General features: G+C 45.3%; 1 protein-coding gene across 1 annotated transcript; it reads left to right on the forward strand.

Moving 5' to 3' along the window:
* Positions 1-9,007: 9,007 nt before the first annotated feature.
* On the forward strand, positions 9,008-21,507 carry LOC137427736 (tigger transposable element-derived protein 4). Its single transcript, XM_068117429.2, has 5 exons — positions 9,008-9,277; positions 16,785-16,847; positions 16,943-16,993; positions 17,132-17,302; positions 19,701-21,507. Exons 1-5 carry the CDS (start codon positions 9,076-9,078, stop codon positions 21,290-21,292), a joined length of 2,079 nt encoding a protein of 692 aa, XP_067973530.2. The 5' UTR covers positions 9,008-9,075; the 3' UTR covers positions 21,293-21,507.
* The last annotated feature ends 2,578 nt before the right edge of the window (positions 21,508-24,085 follow it).

The raw sequence follows: 24,085 nt of genomic DNA on the forward strand, positions 1-24,085 counted from the left end.
AATGCATGGCTTGTTTTGCGATGAAGTGCTTGGATTTCATCAGAGATGGGCAGACGTCAAGTACCTGGATTTCATTAAAGATTGGCAGATGGAAAATACCTGGATTTCAAAGATGGGAGGTTTTTTTCTTGAATTCCGGGAAAATGTCATCGGCCCCTGGAGCTTGGCTTTTTTTGGCTGCGGACAGTGCGGCGTCCATCTTTCTTTGTACGTGGGGCCGATATGTTACGACTCAATGGGCTTTGAGACAGGTCCAGATTTCAATATTTGTGCTTCAAATAAAGTGTTGTGGGAATTTCGTGTGAAAAGTCGGCAAACAAGTTTTTTAGGATAATTTGAGGGTGTTGAATTAAAAAACATTGTTTGCCAGGCTGAATTTTGGGGTTTTGACCCTCAAATTCCAAAAAAACAAAATGGCCGCCATTTTTACCATGTTTTGCACTGTAGCTCGGCTTTTATGTACTAGGGAGATACCCGTGCTATGCACGGGTGGGAGGCCAGAAGCAAACAGACAATGCAGATACGGCGAATGCTAAAGCATGAAACCAATAAATTCCACATTCCTGTAGCACCTCCAGTCGCACGTCAGACATGGACAGCAAGTTCGTGAAGGACTTCCATGAAAAACGTACCCGTTCGCAAACAAACGGGTACGTTCACGTATAGAAACATCGATCATGGGACCGTGGCGAATCGACATATAGCGAACCGCGAAGTTCACGTTCAGAAAGTAGAAACCATCACGGCATGTCGTCATTAGAGATCAGTGGTCATCATTCACTTGAACTCGATATCTCTTTTTTTCATTCCAAACAACATAACTCCAATTAATCACAAAATAAACTTTTGACAACATTATTAATGTTTCCTTCATTGTAAAAACTACCAAATCAACAGTTAAAAGTATTTTGAGCCGATAGCTGTTACGGCCTTGGCAAGATCGATTGAGACAGCGATCTGTTAGCGTATTCACCACCCAAATAGCTATTAGGAATTCTCTCATTTAGAGATTAAATGTCGTTTGAACTTTGGCCGAGGTCATTATTTACTTTAATGATGTTTATATACGAATGATGTTTCATGATGTTTATATTGGTTTTGGGTCGTCTTTTCCACATATCTCATGGGATTGTAAGTTGGAGAGATGGCCGTGATGGCGGGGAGCGAGGGGGTTGGAATTCTCTCAAGCAGGGATTCAACCCGTGTCCTTATAAAAGGTCTTTGTCCGAGGTCACCGAGTTCGATCGGTGCAGCTGTGCAGCGATCGGTGCAGCCGTTTGTGATGCACCCGGGAAAACAACATCGTCACAATGAAAACATCGTCACAATGAACGTTATGCGGGAGTCTAAACCTGAGAATGCTGAAGACCAAAGCTGAAATTGGGAAAACTAAATAGCCTATTTTACTCCTGGAGATCCCAGGATTACCCACCCAAAATATCGTTGCGATCGGTTCAGCAGTTTTTACGGTACCTTCGAACGGACAGACAGACAGACAGACAGACAGACGGACATTTGGTGAATTATAGTAAGATCACAGTAGGTTAAAAATTGTGACAATACCCATGTTTGTGATACTGAGCATTCCAGATATACTGTTACCGAAGTTACGACGAGTTTGGTTTGCGCTCCATTTTGAATTCCAAGATGGCCGCCATAATTTCGCCCGATACAGTAATAAATGAGCCCAGCCTATAGGAATAAGCAATAGAGGAAGTTGAAAAGTGCATGGTAATACACAGGTTTGTGATACCAAGGATTCTAATAAGTTGCGTAAATCTAAGTTGTAACCAGTTTGGCTTGCTCGCCATTTTGAATTCCAAGATGGCCGTCATTTCTCGGCTTTTTCGTATTGAATGTAATCAGGCCAAAGAGACAGATTATCAAACATCTATACCGTAAATACATAATTGACATACATGAATACACAACCAAACACATCCACACACCATCCACATCACCAGCCCTGCCCCCCCCCCCACACACACACACACACATACATATACACACACGCACACACACACACACACACACACACACACACACACACACACACACACACACACAAGCATACAAACACAAACACAAGTGTAAAATATTAATTTATGCTTTAGTTAATATTCATTATAATAGTTTAAATATTGACATTACTAATTATGTGTTTGATAATTTTTGATTTTTTATAATATAAATAAAGGCAGTGGTCACTCTGAAAACAATGGCTTGAATGTGTTTTTCCATCTGAATTGTGATGCTTGATAAATAAAGTAAGTTTATTTTAATTATGATACTGTTGCTTTGTAAATAACATACAAGATGAAATATGAAATTCCAAAAGTATTGAAAGAGAATTATAATTAGAGCAGTCTAACTTAATGTTAATCAATATTTAAGCACAAACTATTTTTCTTTCTATCACTACAGATATTCATGGATGCGTCAGTTAACTTGAAGAGATCCACCCCAGTTTCCCTCAATCTGTGCATAATATGTCAAGAAGAGAGACGAGACATCCTGTACGATGAGTCAGAAAAAGGCCTGGGAACATTGTCGAAGATTACGCACGAACGACAAAAGTTAGGAGATGTCAAGTACAAGGATACGGTTGATAGACTCTTGAAGGTCCTGAATGAAGACTCCAAAAAGGAGATCCATTGGCACAAAACGTGCTATGCTACATACACAAACAAAGAAAGACTTTGAAGACTTAAGAATGCATCCTTGAAAGAGAGTGGTCCCTATTGTTCTTCTGACTCTCCGTCAACATCAAGACCAGCAGAATCCCAGCCTTCCTGCCAAAATCGACGTCGTAGCGCGCAGCCCACCAATTGGGAATTATGCTTGATCTGCCAACAGAAAAAGGCCAAGCAGAAGTTAATTTCCATAACAACCTTTAACAAGAGCCAATAAATATTGGAAGCTGCAAAGTTTGACCAATAAATGAGTGTTCGTGTTGCAGCTATCAGTGACCTTATTGCAGCAGAAGGAAAGTATCATCTCTCCTGTATGTTCGGTTTATCAGAAGGACATCCCAAACCGAAGAGAACTCTCAGCATACAGATATTGCGATGATTTGGCTATGCAATGAGCTGCAGTAATCTGCTGACCATGGCCATATATTAGAGCGAAGGGAAGTGTGGAACCGGTATCGGACCATTGCCAAAGAATCCAATTTGGATATTCCACCCTCATTTACCAGTGCAATGGGCACATTGAAGGATAAGTTGGCTCTTCAGATTTCAGAATTCTACGAGGTAATTGTACTCCATGACAATGCACCGAGTGAGCGACGTTCTGTTCTGGTTCCGCTGAAGTTTGGCCACATACCTGTTTCAAAGATGACACAAACAGATGAAGAAGCAGCAGCTACACTGACCATTCCTACCTACCAACCACAAGAAGATGAGTTCCTGTCCATGATCCACGTTGCCCTCAAGCTTAGAAGTGACATCCTTTCACACCTAGCTTACGAAGGAGTTAATGTCAGTGAAGAGGAAGCTATTAAATGTGTACCAGTTAGTTTGTACATGTTTCTTAACCTAATGATAGGTGGCCAGTGTCTACTGGAGCAAGATGCTGATGAGGACAGCAGTGATGGTGAAGATGGGTCCGTAAGACGCTGTCGTATACTTAGTCTCGCACAGGATTTTATCTATACAGTTAGTGGTGGCAGCCACTTGACTCCAAAACATATTGGATTGGGCAGCACTCTGCACCAATCAACTCGTTCAAAAGAACTAATGAAATTATTCTACAATGCTGCGCATGTTATAAGCTACAGAGATGTACTTCGATTAGATACAGCCTCAGCTGAGAGTACACGACCCCAGCGTGTCCAAGGGTGGTTCTCGTTCAGCTCTCCACGGTCCCCGGCACGTCTGTGAAGATGGAGTTCGGCGAAGACAGGACCACGTAGCGCGTCGCTTGAGCAAAGGCGATATATCGGGGCGAAAGGTAGGGAGGGCTTTACGGCCAAGGCGGGACGGCTTTTACGGCAAAGGGAGGTTACGCAGCCTCGTTCACTCGCTTGGCTGGAATGCGCAAGTTCGTTATAACCGCGCCTGGCTGCGCCCGCGTATATCTAGTAACCAACTCTTCTTCCTCAACCCTTGGTGTTGGTTAGCGCACGCGTTCATATCGATAGTCAAGTTCATCAAGTGGTACAGTGCGAGTGATGCAAGTCCTCTCCCTCTCCTCTGCAAGTCCTCTCCTCTGCAAGTCCTCCTGAGGGCTTTGCGCATCGGGTTATATAGGCCCGCCCGCGAACCTTCTGGAACTCACCAGAGTCTTCTCACCACGCCCTCTGACGCAACCACCTCTGAGCTCTGATTGGTGGCTCATGCTTACCGTCATCGCCTCTGCCACCCCCGACCTCAACGCCGTCCCCACCTTTTTAGGCCTACCTCGTGTTAACTCGACTAGTGAGTAAGCAAAGGGCAGCGAAATGGATTGCACCTGTAGAGGTGGAATGGTTTGCCGATGTAGGACCTATTCTCCTGTCTTTACACAATGCAGGATTAACACTGGAAAGGGCCTACTCTCACACATACTAAGAAATAACTATACTACAAATGAGGCTACATGTTGCTTGTGTGACTAACTATGGGGGACAACCTTTAACCTTTATTGAACTCACTGTGCACATCTCAAAACCGTAGCAATACCTTGAACACTGTCGTTCAAAGAGTGTTACACATCACTCAAGCTCTGAATCAGAAATATGTGGTACTAACAGTTGATGAAGCCTTATTTCCAAAGATAATGGAGTTGAAGTGGTCAGTATCAGAATATGAGAATATCCTCATACCACGCCTTGGTGGACTGCGTATGTGCATGTGGACAAGAATGCAGAAACAGAAGAGACTAGGACTTACTCAGAGTAATAATGAATACCAAAGCAATGAGTGGATGGACAGAAATGAGAAACAATTAATAATGATTTTGTGTGCTTATTTCAAGAAATAGTAATACAAAACACCCCACTGTACGACAGAACAAAGCAAGGTGTTGGTTTTCCGGAACACCTGTTTCCAATATTTATCTTTTGTATCTAAAACTCCATGTCGGTAAATGAGGGGTATTGCACAGGTAAAGCACTGCTAAATTAAATTTCAGCTACTTTGCAGCTAGATCCCGGGTACCGGGTGCAAGATACCATTCTGGTGTAGGTTAAGTATTGATTTGATGGACAATGGGTAGATTTTAATTATCATTGACACATAGCAATCAACCGATGATCTCTCTGAAGCATTGCTAAAGTTCAAACCAAATCATACCGCGGTACCCCAACTTTCACCAAATAGACACGTCCAAATTCACCTTCATCTGCCAGGATCGCTGGAATATACTTTAACAGGCAGCAAGTGCTTAATTCATGTATGTACTTTGAAGAATGATTTTACGTCATACTAATTTATCATAAAACTTTGAATTCAAGATGGCAGGCAAACCAAACTAAGGCGCGTGCGATTTGCACTCCTGGAAGAGGAAGAGACTTCCGGAAGACTCTTCCGGTCGTTCGATTTGGACTCTTCTCTTCTCGGAAGCTCTTCTGCCTCTTCCAAAAATCCAGTAGAGGAGGTGCGGGCTCTTCGAAAACAAAATGGCCTCGCCTAATTTCAGTCACGGAGAAACGCTGCTGGTTATACTTATGCAGAAAAACTTGCAAGTGAAAACACAAACTGGATATTTGCATCAACTTGTGATGTCGTGTCATCTTTGTCTAATTCTTCCATCATGAGCACGAGTAATACATGTTTGGCCGCCATCTTGCTTTTCTTCTGCCTGTTCGGCGCAAAGCAATCTTCCGGAAGAGGCTTCTGTCTTCTGGGTGTTTTGGGTCTTCTGGGTGATTTGGGTCTTCTGGGTGATTTGGGTCTTCGGGGTGTTTTGGGTCTTCAGGGTGTTTTGGGTCTTCGTGGTGTTTTGGGTCTTCGGGTGTATTGGGTCTTCGGGGTGTTTTTGGGTGTTCGGGGTGTTTTGGGTCTTCGTGGTGTTTTGGGTCTTCGAGGCGTTTTGGGTCTTCGGGGCGTTTTGGGTCTTCGGACGTTTTGGGTCTTCGGGGCATTTTGGGTCTTTGGGGCATTTTGGGTCTTCGGGGTGCTTTGGGTCTTCGGGGTGCTTTGGGTCTTCGGGGTGTTTTGGGTGTTCAGGGTGTTTTGGGTATTCGGGGTGTTTTGGGTCTTCGGGGTGTTTTGGGTCTTCGGGGTGTTTTGGGTCTTCGGGGTGTTTTGGGTCTTCTGGGTGTTTTAGGTTGAGGGGGAGGGGGAGGGGGAGGGGGAGGGTGAAGGGGAGGGTCTTTTATTTTATTTTATTATTTTTTTTGTATACATAATCGAGGCTCGTGAAAGAGCTAACATTTATCACACAAGCAAATCAAACAGACAAACAAACAAAGTATATAAAAAGGGGAGCGGTCGACAAGATGGGGAGAGAAGGGGAAGCACATAAACACAACATTTGAGAGCAGGGACATCGGGAATGTGTGGGATGGAGGGGGCTTGGGGGGAGGCGGCGTGGGAAGGTGGGAGGGAGGTGGGAGAAGGGAGGTGGGAGAGGTGGGAGAAGGGGAAGTTCGGAGGTGAAGTATAAACTTGGGGGGGAGGAGGTGGGAGTAGTTGGGGGAGGGGAGGTGGGAGAAGTTGGGGGGAGGTGGGAGAAGTATAAACACAAGGACACCAAGGACTTCCAGGAAAGAAGTTGGTATTTCAAAAAAGTGGATTTGGGGTGAAATTAGCAGGGGTAGAAAAGATCAAGGTTTTGGATGGGGGAAAATTAAAGATGGTGGTGAACAGCTGTTTTAAAGACCTGGAGGGAGGAGTGGGATTGAAGAGAGTGAGGGAGTTTGTTCCAGAGGTGGGAGAAAAGAGGAATGAAGGAGTGAAGGTGAGCAGAGAGTCTTGATTTTGGCAGTTTAACCATAAGAGAGTTGCAGGCAGATCCTGTGCGACCTGTAGGAATATTTGTGGGACAGAGCCCAGAGAGAGCTGGAGGAGCAATGCCGGAGAGGTGTCGGTAGAAGACAGAAAGACCACCAACCTGCCTGCGGTGAGTAAGTGAAAGGCCCTCAGAGGTAGCTTCATCACGGGAGATTCCAATGATTCTGAACGCTTTGGTTTCAACAGCGTGAAGATGAGCTAGGTGGGAGGCAGGAGCACCAGCCCAGAGGGGAGAGCAGTATTCCATTGAGCTGCGGATGAAAGCCTTGTATGTGGTGAGGAGCTCAGGTGTGCCAAGGAAGGACTTTGCACGATGGAGGCTGCCCAGTCGGCGACTGGCTTTGGAGGCCAGATTTGAAATGTGGTTTTCTCAGGAAAGATCATGTCAGATAGTGAGACCCAAAAGCTTGAGTGACAGAACTTCTTGGAGAGGATTATTCAGAAAGTGGATGGGAGGGTTGTCCAGTCGGTCTTTTCGGAGAGACATCGTAAGAGTGTGAGATTTGGGTGAGGGGGGAGGGTGAGTTTGAGGGGTGAGGGGGAGGAGGGGAGGGGGAGGGGGGAGGGGGAGGGGGAGGGGGAAAAGGGAGGGTGAGGGGGAAAAGGGAGGGGGAGGGGGGAGGGGAGAAGGGGAGGGGGTAGGGTGGAGGGGGAAGGGAGGGGAAGAGGAGGGGGGAGGGGGAAGGGGGAGGGAAGGGGAGGGCCAGTCAACAACGACGTTGCAGTTCTCATGGTCGGAGAGCAGCACAACAATCGCGACATCGTCCTGCATCTTCGCAACAGCACGAAGCATGTTTTGGAGCCTCACCGATCCTGTGACGCCCTCCAGTACCGGCGTTGCCGGGCGGGGGAAGGGAGACCCGTACATTCCCAACCCGTACATTCGCCCTCTCGACTCAAGCTCACTCGGACAAAAGCCTCGCACAAATTACACCGTGAAGGCCCAATGGCCATGTCTATGCCACAAATCAAGTACGTGAGTGAGTCGGGCGCACTGAATTGAAAATATATAGAATGCTCATACTCCGTGAAAAGTGAAGCCGCCATATCGCCATCTTGGTTAGCACGACTCGACCAACTCGCTTCGCGGGTCTCGTTTGTTTTGAACGTGTGAATTACGTGCGAATGCGTAACTGTGAGTTTATGGCGGCAAGGAACATCACGTGATCGCTCTGAGCGAATCAGCGCGCTGCTCTGCCACCTGCTCAGATTCCGTGTATAATATTCCTCGCTGAAATGCGCTGACGTAAATATGAATAAAAAATATGGATCTCGTAAAGATGAAAGAAAAAAAAACCTATGTGGTGTGAATGGCAATGTTCCTCGCTGAAATGTGAAAAAACGCAATCGCTTTTCGCTCTGAAATACGTGCGAATGCGTAACTGAGTTTATGGCGGCAAGGAACATCACGTGATCGCTCTGAGCGAATCAGCGCGCTGCTCTGCCACCGCCTCAGAATCCGTGCATAATATTCCTCGCTGAAATGCGCTGAGGTAAAAATATGGTAAAAAAATATTATGAAATAATTTTTTTTAGGTCGGCCATGTTCTTACCAGGCTCAATGGCCATGTCTATGCCAAATATCAAGCACGTGAGCCTCTCCGTTTAGGAGTCTATCGGTAACATTACACACACACGCACGCACGCACGCACGCACACACACACACACACACACACACACACACACACAAACTGTGTTTTATATATATAGATAATAAAAATTAACATATTACTCCATTTTCATTTTGACACACTCGGGATATCTCTGGACGTGCCACATTGTCTCGTCCACATTCCTCCAATGAGATTGCGTCGTTTTGACGAATAGGATTGGTCTGGTGTTGATGTGGCGCAGGCATGATGGGCCGAACGACTTCCTCCTGGGTCTCGCTTCCTTGTGCGCCGCGAAACTCCCGATTTTTAAACGCTCTTTAAAATCATTATTTTATTAATATTGAATTACACAGGTGAATACTACGCGGGTTATCGTGTTCTCTGAACCCTATAGTTTTCTTCATTTTGAGTGAATCCATTGACCCAGCCCATGAAACAACAACAACATCACCGAGGAGGGATATTCACTATTCAGCCAATCGGCGAGACTTCTGTAGTCTGTGCTGACTTGCTGTGCACCACCATGAGGCGCGATCTTCTTCGTTCCATGGTCCATCACACACCCAAGGGTCCAGGTTCCTCGTTCGCCCCCCACCAAGGACACACCACCAACGGTTCGGGAGGAACTCCCGGAGACCGGTCGTTCAGGATCCCGGACGTTGCTTACAAATACAAGGAAATTTCTAGTGATCCTGCTGACCAGGACAAAGACCCCTTACCTGCCGGTAAATGATGATCGGTGGTGTTACTGTTATGAGTTCGTCGGTGTCACATGGTGTGGGAATGCGGGCCATTACCTTTGTGTAGATTGCAGGAATGTTTATTGCCTCAGTCACTGAAGGTGGATGGAGGTTATGTTTTCACACCTGTCTGTCTATGAGCAGGATATCTTAAAAAGTTGTGGACGGATTTGGACGACATTTAGTGAGGAGGTTGAGTATGCGACAAGGATGAAATGATTCGATTTTCGTGAAGATCCAGATCTGCATCTGGATCTGAGAATTATTTATTTATTTTCTAAGTGATTCTTCACCCATTGACAGATCGGGTCAAAACGATATACAGCATGGTATTTCAAAAAGTTGTGCACGGATTAGGGCAGAACGTGGTGGATGAGTTGGGTAGGTGACAAGAACAAGCCGATTAGATTTTGGTTCATGTCGGAATCCAGATCCGGGCTGTCAGTGGGATACAAAACGTAAACTCCAACCTGGCGAAGGTGTGCGCTCTACCGAGACCCGTTCTAAAGGGTGAGTCATAAGTCCCAGGACATGGTTGTGGCTGTTTCTACAAGATAAGTTTATACCATGTATTTATACTGTTTGTTTTTTTCTTTTCAGATAACACAAATAATACATTAAACCAAGATGGCAGACACCAGTCCATTTACAGTGGAAGAGAACAAACAAGACGATGAAATGCGTGCACGAAGACTGAGGAGCGTTTTTGGAAATCCAGAACCGTCAAAATCAAATCTTCATCTTTGGGGAAAAAAGGCATTTTGGCCTGGAAGTGTACTCGACAATGAGCGCAACGGACGACCAAAATTTTGTGAATTAGATCTCCGAAAACAATCATTACAGAAGTGTTCTGCAGAGTTTGGTGTTTCACATTCATCGTTACGTCACAACGACAGAAGACCTTCACATGAAATCACATAAACCAAACGTCATTTGTGAATTGTCAGATGCAGAACATGAAAACAGGTTGACAGCTTGTGACTGTGGCCACTACGCAGTCCTGACCTGACCACTTGTGACAATGCTATGTGGGGGTACGTAAAAGCTAAGGTTGCAGAACATCACATGACATCTGTTGATGAACCGAAAAAACGCATTCAGGAAGCATTTGGCACCATAACACATGGTATTTTGCATCAGTTTTCACACCGCACGTGGAGAAGTATTATTTTGTGCCGTGACAATGGTAGACATCATATGGATGCTCTCAATGTCAAAGACAACAACACCAACAGGCATTTTAAGGCCATTTTCCCTGCAAGAGCGGGGGTTAGCCTTGCGGTCCCCATGACAATGTTCTCCATTTTGCCCTATTTTCTGCATCTCCCCTTGTTAACCCCCTTGTCCGCATTTCTTCTTCAACCATCTTTAGCCAAGTCTTTCTCGGTCTTCCCCGTCCTCTACTTCCTTCTACATTCATTTCCATCACTCTTTTCAACCAGTCACTTTCATCCTTCCTCAACACATGACCAAACCATCTCAACCTGTTTCTCTTCACAGCATCAATCACAGGCTCTATTCCCATCATCTTTCGCAATTCATCATTTGTCTTCCTCTCTCTCAACGATACTCCACACATCCACCGAACCATTCGCATTTCCACCCTTTCCAGCCTTTGTTGCTGCTCTACGTTCATTACCCATGTCTCACTCCCATAAATCATAACACTTCTCACACATGCAGCATACACCTTTCCCTTCAGCTTCAATGACACTCCCCTCCTCGTCAGCACGCCACTCAGTTCCCGAAACTTCTTCCATGCACATCTCACTCGAGCAACCGTTGCCGAGTCTGATCCACCTTCTCCATTCAGCATGTCTCCAAGGTAACAAAATGTTTTCACACCTTCCAGCTTCACGCCATCTCCAAGATCCAACTCAACATTTCCTCCATCTGCAGCTCCCTCTGTGCACACCTTACACTTGAATGTAGCTGCCACACTGGTTAATGACCCTCTCAAACCACTACATTTTTGATGAACCCACTCAGCGCACATTGTACATTGAATGGAATTCACTCCGACACCCATCCTGCACACAGCACACGGCCACTTCCCAGTTTTTTCCACCTCACCACATGCTTTACCACTTGTCATCACCTTCGTTTTTCTGATATTCACCTTCAGACCTTTTGTCTCCATACATTCCTTCCACTTGTTCATCTTCTCCTTCAGTCCATCCATACTTTCTGCAATCAACACCAGATCATCTGCGTACAACAACTCCCCCGGTAAACCCTCCTTTACGTTCTGAGCCAGCACCTCCATCACAGCTACAAATAGTAGTGGACTTAGTACCGACCCCTGATGCACTCCCACCTTCACCTCAAACTCACCACTGTTCCCGTCCTTCGTCCTTACAGCTGTGCGCGCTCTTTTGTACATTGCCATCACGACTCTGATCAACCATTCCTCCACTCCTAACTTCCTCAATGCCCATGTCAATACTTTGCGTGGAACCCGATCGAATGCTTTCTCCAGATCAACAAACCCAAGAAACAACTTCTTCCTCTTCTCCATGTACTTCTCCTGCAACTGCCTCACAATGAAAAGCGCGTCTGTCGTTCCTCTTCCTGGCATAAATCCAAACTGCATTTCGTCGATCTTCACTTTCTTCCTTATCCTCCTCTCCAACACCCTTTCCAATACCCTCATTCCATGCTCCAATAACTTTATCGCTCGGTACGAGCCACACTCCAGAGGGTCGCCTTTCCCCTTGTATAGAGGGACGAGGGTACTCAGTTCCCAAACACTGGAATGCGGCCTTCTTTCACCACCAGATTACAGATCTCTGTTATTCTCTTCACACCCCAACTTCCTGCTGCCTTCAACATATCTCCCACAACTCCCGTCGGCCCTCCCGCTTTTCTACCCTTCATTGCTTTTATCGCTTCCTCAACTTCCTTCTCAGTTATCTTCTCTGCCGGTCCTAAAACTGGGTTACTCTCTATGTTGCCATTCCATTCATTCTCTGTATTCAACAGCATTTCCATATATATTTTCCATCTTCCTTTAATTCCATCTGGGTCGACAACGATTTGTCCCACTTCATCCTTCAAGCAGCTCACCCCCATCACATCACACCTCTCTTTCGCTATCTGCTTTGCAATCCTGAATACTGCTTTCTGACCCTCTTCCGAATCCAAGCGTTCTCCGAACATTTTCCTCCATGCCTCCTGCGCCTTTGCTACCTCTTTCTTTGCAGCCTTCCTGGCTGCCTTATAACTTTCATGCTCTGCTGTTTCTGCTCCCGTACCCTTCGCCTTCTGCCACTCCTTGAACTTCTTCCTCTTCTCGTCAATCCTCTTTCCAACTTCATCATCCCACCACCATGTTTCCGAGTGCCTCGGTGGTCCTTTTGTCCATCCACATACCTCACCAACGGCTCCCAACAGACTAGCTTTCATTGACATCCAACCGCTTTCAAGCTCAACCACATCATCCTCGACCCTACTCAGCCTCTCTTTTAATGCCTCCCTTACTGTCACCTCTTTCAACCTCCACACCTTCATTCTCGGTTGGTACTTCACCCGCCGAGCTCTCCTCGCACCTTTCACCCTTACGTCGCAGATAACCAAGTGGTGCTGTGAAACAGCCTCCTCCCCCGGGATCACCTTTGTGTCTCGGAGGTGCCCCCTATCTCGCCTACGCACCATCAGGTAGTCAACGGTTGTCGTCGACCCACCTGACGTGTATGTAACAAGCTTATTATCCTCTTTCTGGAACTGAGTATTACAAATCAACAAATCAGCTCCATCAGCAAACTCCAAAATCCTTTCACCTTCTCCATTTCTCACACCATATCCTCCATCACCATTTTCCAGCACCTCCATCACAGCTACAAATAGTAGTGGACTTAGTACCGACCCCTGATGCACTCCCACCTTCACCTCAAACTCACCACTGTTCCCGTCCTTCGTCCTAACAGCTGTGCGCGCTCTTTTGTACATTGCCATCACTACTCTGATCAACCATTCCTCCACTCCTAACTTCCTCAATGCCCATGTCACTACTTCACGTGTCACTACTTCTTAATGTCTAAGGAGGTATTATAATTGTTGTATTACTGTAATATGTTATTACTACTCTGGTTTATTTGTATTACTGTTCACCTGGGGCTCATGGCTCACCCTGCTAAATGGTATAAACAAATCTTGTATGAGTGTCCTGGGCTAAAACTGTGTCCTGGGACTTGTAACTCATCATTTAGGCTGTGGAGAGAACGATGGGATTGAACTGCCTTAGGAATGCAGTTCTACAAGTGGGAGAAAAGAGGAGCCAAAGCGTGGAGGTGTGCAGTAATCCTGGATTTTGGACATTTACTGAAGAAGGGGTTATTGGAAGACCGTGTGTATCCTGGTGTTTTGGTGGAGGGCTGGGGGGGGACAGATGGTAAAAAACTGAGGCCACCAGCTTGCATGCACTGTGACAGCAACAGACTTTGTAACTTCAGCCTCATCGTAGGAGATTTGTATTGAGAGCTTGAGATGCTAAGCATCCTGGAGAGAAATGTGATGCTGTGGCACCAGTCTATAAGGGAGAGCAGTACTCCATTGAGCTACATATAAAGGTCTTCCAGGCTTGGGTAAGGCCTACAATTTCAAGAGACTGAATCTCCTCATGGTTTACCATGAAAAAGGTAGGTTCCTGCAAGATGGAACCCCTGGTAGGTTAGTTTGACGATCCTTCCCGAGCGGCAGGGTGAGACTGAGATTTGTCAGGATTGAAAGACGTGTTTCATTTGTAAGACCAACATCGAATCAATTCCAGGTCAGCAGAGATTGATGCTGCTGCTCTTTTTTTTTCTTCTTTTTTTTCTTTTTTTTTTGCATACACGATCGAGGCTCGTGAAAAAGCCAACATTAATCCCACAAAAAATCAAACCGACACATAAAACACAATAAGGGGAGCAGTAGATAAGATGGGGAGAGAGGGGGAAGGACACAAACACAACATTTGAGAGCAGGGACATCGAGAGAAGTGTGAGAGGGAGAGGGCTTGGGGGGAGGTGGGAGAGGTATAAAACCTAGGGACACTGCAAGGACTTCCAGGAAAGAAGTTGGAATTTCAAAAAAGTGGATCTGGGGTGAATTGGCAGGGGTAGAAAAGATCAAAGTTTTGGATGGGGGAAGATAAGAGATGGTGGTGAACAGCTGTTCGAACAGCCTTCGGGAACTCCAGCCTGAACAGGAAGGGGAGATGAGAGAAACTCATTCAGGGCCATATGGGAGAAAAGGGGAATGAAAGAGTGAAGGTGAGCAGAGAGCCTTGATTTTGGCAGTTTAACCATAAGAGGGTTGCTGGCAGATCTTTTGCGACCTGCAGGAATATTTGGGAGACAGAGCACAGAGAGGGCTGTTGGAGCAAGGCCGGAGAGGAGTCTGTAGAAGACAGAAAGACCACCAACCTGCCTGTGGTGAGTGAGTGAAAGGCCCTCAGAGTTAGCTTCATCGCAGGAGATTCCAATGATTCTGAAAGCTTTGCAGCGTGAAGCCGAGCTAGGTGTGAGGCTGGAGCACCGGCCCAGAGGGGGGAACAGTATTCCATTGAGATGCGGATGAAAACCTTGTACAGGGTGTCTCAAAATACATGGAACCCATGTCACTGCTAATAATTCTGCCAATATTAATGTTTTTGTTCTTTTTTTCAGATTTGAATAGAGGAGACCATAACAACTAATAATTATCAATCAAAATGCCTTGGACAAAGGAGGAAAAAATATTTTGCGTCACTACTTATTTAGAGACGAAATCATTCAAAACGGTGTAAGCAAAATTTCGCAGGAAGTTCAACTTCAACAACTATCCCCAGAAAAACCAAATTTATCGTTGGGCACACAAATTTGAAGCCACTGGATCAGTAAACAACCTCAACAAGAAGGCAGAAACACCCAGTTCTGGCAGGAAGCTGACTGCAAGATCTCCTGACAATGTGAATGCGGTGAGACATTCTGTAGGAAGGAGCCCGAAAAAGTCCATCCGAAGACGTAGCCAAGAGCTGGGTCTTTCACGTGCGTCAGTGCAAATAATCTTGATCAAGGATATTCAGCTGTACCCATACAAGATCCAGATCAAGCATAAACTCACACCAGCTGACATGGCAAAACGTGTTGTGATGTGCCGGTGGTTCGAGAACAAGATCGAAGAGGATCCGGACTTTCTTGATGATGTTTGGTTCAGCGACGAAGCACACTTCTTGCTCTGTGGGCATGTCAATAGCAAGAACAATGTGTTCTGGGGTACACAAGCCCCAGACGAGGTGCTTCAGAGGCCCTTGCACTCTGTGAAATGCACGGCCTGGGTGGCCATCTCAAAACATGGCATAAATCGGACCGTTTTGGTTTGAAGACGCAGACGAGGAGGCAGTCACTGTCACAAAGGAGCGTGACATTGTGGTGCTCAACAAGTTCTGGAGGGGACTTGGGAGACGTCGTGGCGTGAATCGAGATGTGCAATGGTTCCAACAAGATGGGGCAACTCCACATACAGCCAACATCACGATGGAGTGGCTGGACCACCGATTCCCTGATCGGCTGATCAGCAGGCGCCGCAAACCCGAGTGGTCTCCGCATTCACCCGATCTGAACCCCCCAGATTTTTATCTCTGGGGGTTCTTGAAGGACCACGTGTATGAGAATCGTCCTCAATCCATTTCTGAACTGAAAGTGGCCATCACCCAGAAGATTCGTGCCATCAGGAAGGAAGAGTGTGTCAGGGTGATTGACAACTTCGCTCGTCGGCTTCAAGTGTGTCAAAGGCGCAAAGGCGGTCATTTGGAACATGTGCTCTAATAAATGTGTCCTTTGAGCTAGAGACCTCAAATCTTCAGTTTTTTAATTGTTATCATATCAGCTTCCAGGAAATGTAATCTTTTTTGGACTTTCCTGTCTGAGTAATAAATTATTATCATGTTAATGGGTTCCATCTATTTTGAGACACCCTGTATGTGGTGAGGAGCTCAGGTGTGCCAAGGAAGAACTTCGCACGACGGAGGATGTCCAGTTGGCGACTGGCTTTAAAGGCCAGCTTGGAAATGTTGTTTTCCCAAGAAAGTTAACAACGAAATAGATTACAGAAATAGATACCGAAAGATAACGAGAAAGATATTCTGCTTGTTACTTGGATGCATTGATAGTGTATAATTACGTTACTGGCACAAAGGATCCCAAATCGGACCGAAGGATCATGAATTAGACCTGTGGACCTGTGGACATGGAGGATTATATGCTTGGACCGGTTCAGTGTGAGTGGGCGAGTGTGAAGTGCACTCTGAATGATGCTCCGATGAGGCCTTAAATTCTAACTACTGACCTCCTATCCCACAAATGTAACATGATTATTATTCCTCTTTTGCTGTTAATTGTACTGAAGTGTTAATTGGTTCCTTGAACTGAATTTGTTGCACCACTTGCTCATTCTAAAGGGACTTTTGGTGAAACAATTGCGGATGTTGATTGAGAAAATCTGTAAAATTGTGTTTTTGTGTATTTTGCAGATTCTATTATGAAAGTGAAGGTGGAGTGTGAATGGGATGATTCTTCAAGCTCCGAGGAGAAAGGTCCGAATCTCTACCCTTGTGCACCTTACAGGTAGAATATGGAAAACGTGAGAAATGTTGCTCTTGAGTTTTGCTTAATGTATTTTTTTTTTTAGTTTATGAAAATCTGAAAGTGGATCCTGATCTTACGGATTGTCCCATGAAATGTAAGTATCACCTTTCTCATCAGCGAAAGTGCAGTTACTTGTTGATCTGAACTTGTTTTTGCTTTACCCTAACATAGTTTGTCAAATTTGTTGGTGTGAATTCACCTGTTTATAAACTTTGTTTCCCTCCACCGGTAGTGGATTGCCTCGAGTTGTGTGCAGCTGGTGAAGCCGATTCCATGGAGACAAAACCTTTCCAAAGCAACGTTCCTCAGACTTCCCAGGAGGCTTTGAGCAAAGTCTCTGTGAAGGAAGAACTGCCTGATGATCCTTCCGAGGAGGCCAACAATGCTGCTCAACATGTGGCTGGTAAGCAGAGTGTCACCCAGAACAATCGGCACCGCATTGGTTTTGTTTGCTATTTGATTGGACAATGAAGGTAACATCAATCCGATATGATGTGCAGAATCCAGTCCGATTAAAAAAATAATAATAATAATAAACGAGACCGATAGTCTAACAACGGCATAGCTGGACTTGGATCTGATGAGTAGAGGATCTGCAGTCCCCCTATCATGTGACCAAATCCTCAGCTCTGATTGGTGGATGTTTGTGAGGGATGTACATACATGCACACATACATACACCATGGACAGACAGTCACTTGTCTTTCTGACGACCGGACAGACAGACAAATGCTGTTCCAGACAGACTTACCCTTCAGATTACGGCGTAATAATACGGCTGCCAAACCGCGTCACCGATGACGTCATCATTATTTTTTTTCTCAACCAATTTATTCCTAGATCACGCTCACGAAATTTCATACTGATTGGATAAAGCGTTCTACTTGTCGATTTATGACGTCATAATGAAGTCACCTATGACTTCATCATTAACACATGTTATTCCCCATGGGGAGCACTTTAGAATGAGCCACCTTTCAATTTTTTTCCATCGAGCGGTTTTGGAGATATAGAGGTGCAAAGTTTTTCAGTTTTTCCAAGATGGCACCCATACCATGTGACCTATGAATCACTATCAACTCTGTGTGTGGTAAGTAACATGAGCTATGTGGCCGTGGCCTCAGAAGCTGTTTTGAGACCAAAGTGACCAATATAGCAATTTTTGGCAAACAGGACAAATTTATCTAAAATTGAAAGGCCAGACTTTGAGTGCAACACAATTAACCTTTTTGAAAGTCCGTGAACTATTTTAAATTGATGGATTAACCTAAACTTTTCCCATCACTGGGGATGCGTATTTTGGCTAGTTGCAGAATAAATGGGCCTCAAGCTAATGAAGAATCAAACGTAGCCCATTGCCAAATGCTCGTTTTCAAAGGTCCACTTTTTACTCCATTTGGCAGGGTTTCCTGGGGGAGATGGATGTGCACATGCTTCTGAGCTGTCTAGCCTGGGTTTGAATCACGACCCACCTATAAACCACAACCCTGGCGTTTCGCTGGCTGGTTGTGCAGCATCCAATGGAAGAACATTAACCTGGAGGACCCACCCGTCTGCCATCATTAGTCATTGGTGAACCTTAAAGATCCCACAGTGTTTCGCAAAGTCGGCGAGTTATCACCGCAACCATGAACAAATTACAAGAACCTGTCGTCACTGACTGAATTTAAGGCAACAGCAAACCACCCAACATAACCTTTACCCAGGGACTGCGTCGGGGGAACTGGCACTCCATCAAGAGTTTGGTACATTTGATTGACTTTTTACTTGCAAAATCAAAGATTTTTCAAGTACAGTCAACCCTCATTAGTCCGACCCTCTTTAATCCGGAAATATCGCTATTTGACCAAAACATCTGTGGAACAGATTTCCGCCATTCATATTTCATTCAATCCGGAAATCGCACTATCCGGCTCCGACAGGGGGAATGCAGTACAAAATCGTCAAAACACATTTAAAATTGTCTCTATAATCCGACATATAATATAGAGTAATATAGAGTCTCTATAATCTCTATAATCTATCCCTGGTGTTGGGCTAGCGGCTAGGGTGCCGGCTTTAGGATAAGCCAAGGATCCTGGGTTCGAATCCCGGTCGATCGCTGAATTAACGCCAGGGGGGTTGACTCAGCCTGTCATCCTTCCGAGGTCGGCTAATTGAGTACCAGTTCACTGGTAATTCCCTGTTTGTCGTTAAAGGCGGCAAAAAGGGTTGGCGTCAGGAAGGGCATCCGGCCGTAAAACATTGCTTCAAATAGGGGACCGAAAAACAACAACAACCACGGTTCCCGAAAAAGGCCAACCCCCGCTTTGCGGGGAAAAATGGCCTCTAAAGGTGGTTATTATTATTTTTTTTTTAATCCGACAAACAACACCGTCAATTAGCCTTGATCGGGCACCGTGACTTGATTGCCTCATCAGCAATGCGCCGGCGCAGAGGCATGCAAACACAAGTGGCCATTCGGAATAATGGATTCACCGAGACGGTAAATAATTAACACCTGGGCTGATATGGTCTCCTAAGCAAAACAAACTGTCATTGTTTGATCACAAAACACCGTTTTTGTCAGGATTATGATCAAAATTCTGTCAAGAATTGCAGCGGAAACAGTGCAACTGATCAAGGCCACTCATAGTTAACATATACAAATAAGCTGGTTCACAATGATACAGTGCAGCAATCGATGTTTTTGTTGCGTAAAACCATCTCACGGGCAGTGAGATGTGTTCATTTCTCCATTCTTGTGTATAAAAGGGGTGGGGGGGGATTCTGCCCCTTCATCATCCCAACTTTGCAAACAGACAAGATGTCACGACCGCCGACGAAAAGAGCCAGACTTGAAATCGCTGCAGGAAGGAAGAAGGAACTCTGCTTGTACAAGGAAGACCATCCGAAGGCTACACAGGAAGATGTCCGACGCCACTTTTCTTTGGAGTGGGGAATCACCATTGGAAGGTCAACTGTCTCCGACATCCTGAAACAGAAAGACAAGTGGCTGTCCCTGTCAGAGTCCACAAGCCAGTCGACAAGGAGCAGAGCGTGTAAAGAGCCAGAGTTGGAAGCTTCCCTCCTTATGTGGTTTAACGACGTTAGATCAAGAGACCTACCAGTGAACGGAGAGATGATCATAGAGAAGGCGAAGAAGTTTGGGGAAGAGTTTGGCGTTGAGAACTTTTCCTACTCGAGTGGATGGTTAGATCGGTTCAAGAAACGCTGCGGCATATCGAAACACATCATACACTGTGATTCGGCAAGTGCGAACACAAACGACGTCGACAAGAGGAAACAGGACCTGAGACGAATCCTTTCCGAGTACGATTTGAAGGACGTCTACAATATGGACGAGACTGGTCTGTTCTTTCGGCTGCAACCAGATGCAACGTTAATCAGGGCCCCAGTGAAGGGAAAGAAGAGCAAAGAACGAATAATGGTTGTCCTCTGTTCGAATGCTGATGGTACGGACAAGTTGAAGCCACTGGTGATCGGTAGAGCTGCCAGACCACGATGCTTTGGGAAAGACTTCAATCCTAATGTCTACGTCACGTACAGACACAACAAGAAAGCGTGTATGACCGGAGACATCTTCACCGGTTGGTTACAAGACTTAGAACGGAGCATGAGATGGAAGAAACGAAAGGTTCTTCTCATACTCAACAATGCGGCCAGCCACAAGATTCCGGAGGACTTGAAGTTCGTTAAAGTTCATTTCCTGCCAGCGAATACGACCACACACTTGCAACCGAACGATGCCGGCATCATCCGTAATTTCAAACTGCAATATCGAAAGGGACTAACGAAACTCTTTTTGAATGCCATCGAAGACGGACAACCGATGGCGGTGAACCTACGTGAAGCTCTCCATCTCGTGAAGGATGGTTGGATGAACGTCAAAGAAGAAACGATCCGAAACTGTTGGCGCTATACGGACATCCTACCCACGTCTGATGAGGAGAGGCCAGACGGTAATGCGGATGAAGAAGAACGGCTGATTCTTGAAATAACGGAGGATACCAGACGATTGGAAATCCAAGAGGAACACCGAATGGACATTCGTGAATGGCTTGCCATGGATAGCCATGTCAAAACCGGGGAATCCCTGACGGATGACGGCATCCAAACGATCGTGAAGCCTTCATTGCAAGAAAACGGAGACGACAATGACGAAGCCCAATCGGATGATGAAACAGATGAACCACCTCGAAAGATTTCGACTAAAGACGCAAAATCCGCCACGGACACGTTGATAGCGTATCTCGAACAGCACCCGGCTTTACCTAACGTGGCAGAACATTTGGACTCTACTTGGGCACTGCGCAACACTTTGCTTTCGTTCAGTCGTCAGGCGGTGGTAGAGCAGACCCTTTTTGACTTTTTCCTGAAATCAGACTCTTAGGTGCAAAATGTGACTGTGATATGGAAAATTCTCATGATTCTTCGTGCACTTTTGGACTGATTTCCACCTTTCAGTCGGTGCAATAATGACCTGGATGTTTAGACTGGTACCCGCTGTCGCCGTCTTCCACTCTGCGGCGCTACCGTTCCAGACACACACGTCGTCACCTGAGATATTGTTATATTTTTGTGTGTAAATAAAAAGATTACAAGTTATTTAATGATCTTATGTTCTTTATTTTCATTTACAACGATTGTTGAACAATGCACCCAGTTTCTGTAGGCTACTGATCATACTCGGTCGAACATACCTACGGACACTGGCACGCTTCCATGGAGACGCTCATTGAACGCTTGGGGGATGGGGTCAAAATCGTTTATCCGACAATCTCGCTAATCCGACATTGGATGCTGGGAACAAAGTAGTCCGGATTAACGAGGGTTGGCTGTACTTTGTTTGATGTTTCTTGTGCATTCTCTTCGCAGAAAGACAAACGAGGATAAGAAATACGTTTTCTTGTTCCGACTGCTCACTGTTGTTCGACACAAACGATTCTTTGAAACGGCACATGGCTCAGGGTTTTTGTCAGGAGGATGTTAACACAGGCAACAACCATCGTTACAACAGCAAAAGCTCTGCAAGGAGATGTACTAAGGCCCAGGAAGATGGGAGGCCGTACAAGTGTTCTGTTTGCGAGAAGGCATTTGGTGTGTTGTCGTCCCTTACCAAACATCAAACGATCCACGTGGGCGAAAGGCCGTACAAGTGCTCTCTGTGCAGCAGCGCTTTCAAGTTGCTGACCGATTTAAAAACACACCGTCGAATACACACCGGAAAAAAGCTGCACGAGTGCTCCGTGTGTAACAAGGTGTATACTTGTTTCTCAACTTTTATTTCGCACCAGCGGGTGCACACGGGAGAGAGGCCGTACGAGTGTTCTGTGTGCGGGAAGGTTTTTAAACAGTCATCGGATTTAAACAGACATAAAAGAATCCACACGGGGGAAAAGCCCTACAAGTGTTCCCTGTGCTTCAAGACATTCGCTCAGTTACCCCATCTACATAGTCATCAGAAAACCCACACGGCGGAAAAGGCGTACACGTGTTCCATGTGCAACAAGGCTTTTACCTTGTTACAAACTTTAAAAACGCACCAAAGAATCCACACGGGTGAAAAACTGCACGAGTGCCCTGCTTGTGGGAAGACCTTTACCGTATTTTCAGCCTTGCGTAGACATCAAGGAATACGTAATAGAGGAAAAACAGAGTAAATGCCCCATCTGCACCTTATATTTTGTTGATTTGTTATACGAGTAAAGAACATGTCCACGGGTTAATTCCTCCTCTTCTATAATATCTATGACGTGTTTTATTGATTTGTGATGATGGATTTTACTGGGTGGCACCCAACCCCGAACCTCTGGGACTATGATTTATAATTTTTTGCCACCAAAAACCAACACCTTCAGTACAATCACCATTTTTCAACTCATACTCTCCAGCAGTTCAGAAGTTCATACAAGTCAAACGAGAGGGCTGCGATCCCAGATCGCTGATGGTTCCCAGTTTCACCAACTCATAATATTAGCCATTTGGTAGCACTTGGAATTCTGCCTCACAATGAAAACAAACGTTTTTTTTTTTTCAATGAAACAGCATCCAAAAATGAAAATGAACTTTTTTAATTGTAAATTTTTTTTGCTTTGCTGGAGGTCATAATCGAATGGTAAAGGTCATTGTAAGAGATCCTCTACAGATCAGTGGTTCCCAAACTTTTTTGTCCATGACCCAAAATTTGAAATCGCATTTGCCTCACAACCAAAATGGTACCAGCACCTACTTTACGATAAAAAAAAATATTGTCGAAGAAAACGCTTTCGACGTGAAAAACCGGGATTTTGAGGGTTTTTTGTAAAGTTTGGATTGTGACCCTGGGTTTGGGAACCCCTGATATATACCATAGTATGGCAGGATGTGTGACTAGAGGTACACACACTCCTCTAAGCTGTCTCGCCTGGGTTGGAATCCTAACCCAGCTATAAAATGCCATCCTGGTGTTTCACAGACAGCGTTTGCCATCCCTCGGATGGACGTTAGATGGGCTACCTGCACTTGTCGTCAATGAACGTTAAAGATCCCTCGGTGTCTTTTGTGAAGAGCAGGCACGTTATCGCCGGAACCCTGGAACAAATTACAATTTCCTGCCAAATGAACTCTGCTGTTGGCGTTTCCCGCTCTCTCAACTGTTCCTTTTGTCCTGTTGTGTCCTAATCCGTTCAGTGAAACTAATACTAGCTCTTCCACGAGCCTCGACTCTGCATAAAAAAACAAAATCTCCATCAATTGAGTGTCAGGCCTGGCCAGCCGGTTCGTGAAAGAATTAGACCAACATGTTTTCCTGCCAGACCCACAAGAAGGTGGAATAATTGGAGCCGGTAAATAAGTAGATGTTGGACTCTCTTTAAAAGTAACATAGGACTTTTAGATGAATTTAAAGATAGATAAGAAAACTTTTTTTTCATACTTTATTATTTTTAATTGTCCAATTTGTCAAAGACTCATTTTAAAGGTTTACTGTATTTAACGGATTCCACTCTAACATTTCCATTGAAATGCTGAAAACGTAAATGCTACTTTATTGTGTATTTTGTACTTTGTAGTAAAATGGAGAGTTGTTTTCATGTCTCTGGTCACGACCTGCCCTCTTGCCTTGTTTTTTTTTTGTTCATGTGAACGGTTTCCATTATATTCGAGATGATTCTAACTCCGCTTCGTAGTGCAAAGTCCTTCCATT

Source organism: Myxine glutinosa, chromosome 5 (genome assembly GCF_964187855.1).
Source record: "Myxine glutinosa chromosome 5, kmMyxGlut1.1, whole genome shotgun sequence".
Classification (NCBI taxonomy): Eukaryota; Metazoa; Chordata; class Myxini; order Myxiniformes; family Myxinidae; genus Myxine; species Myxine glutinosa.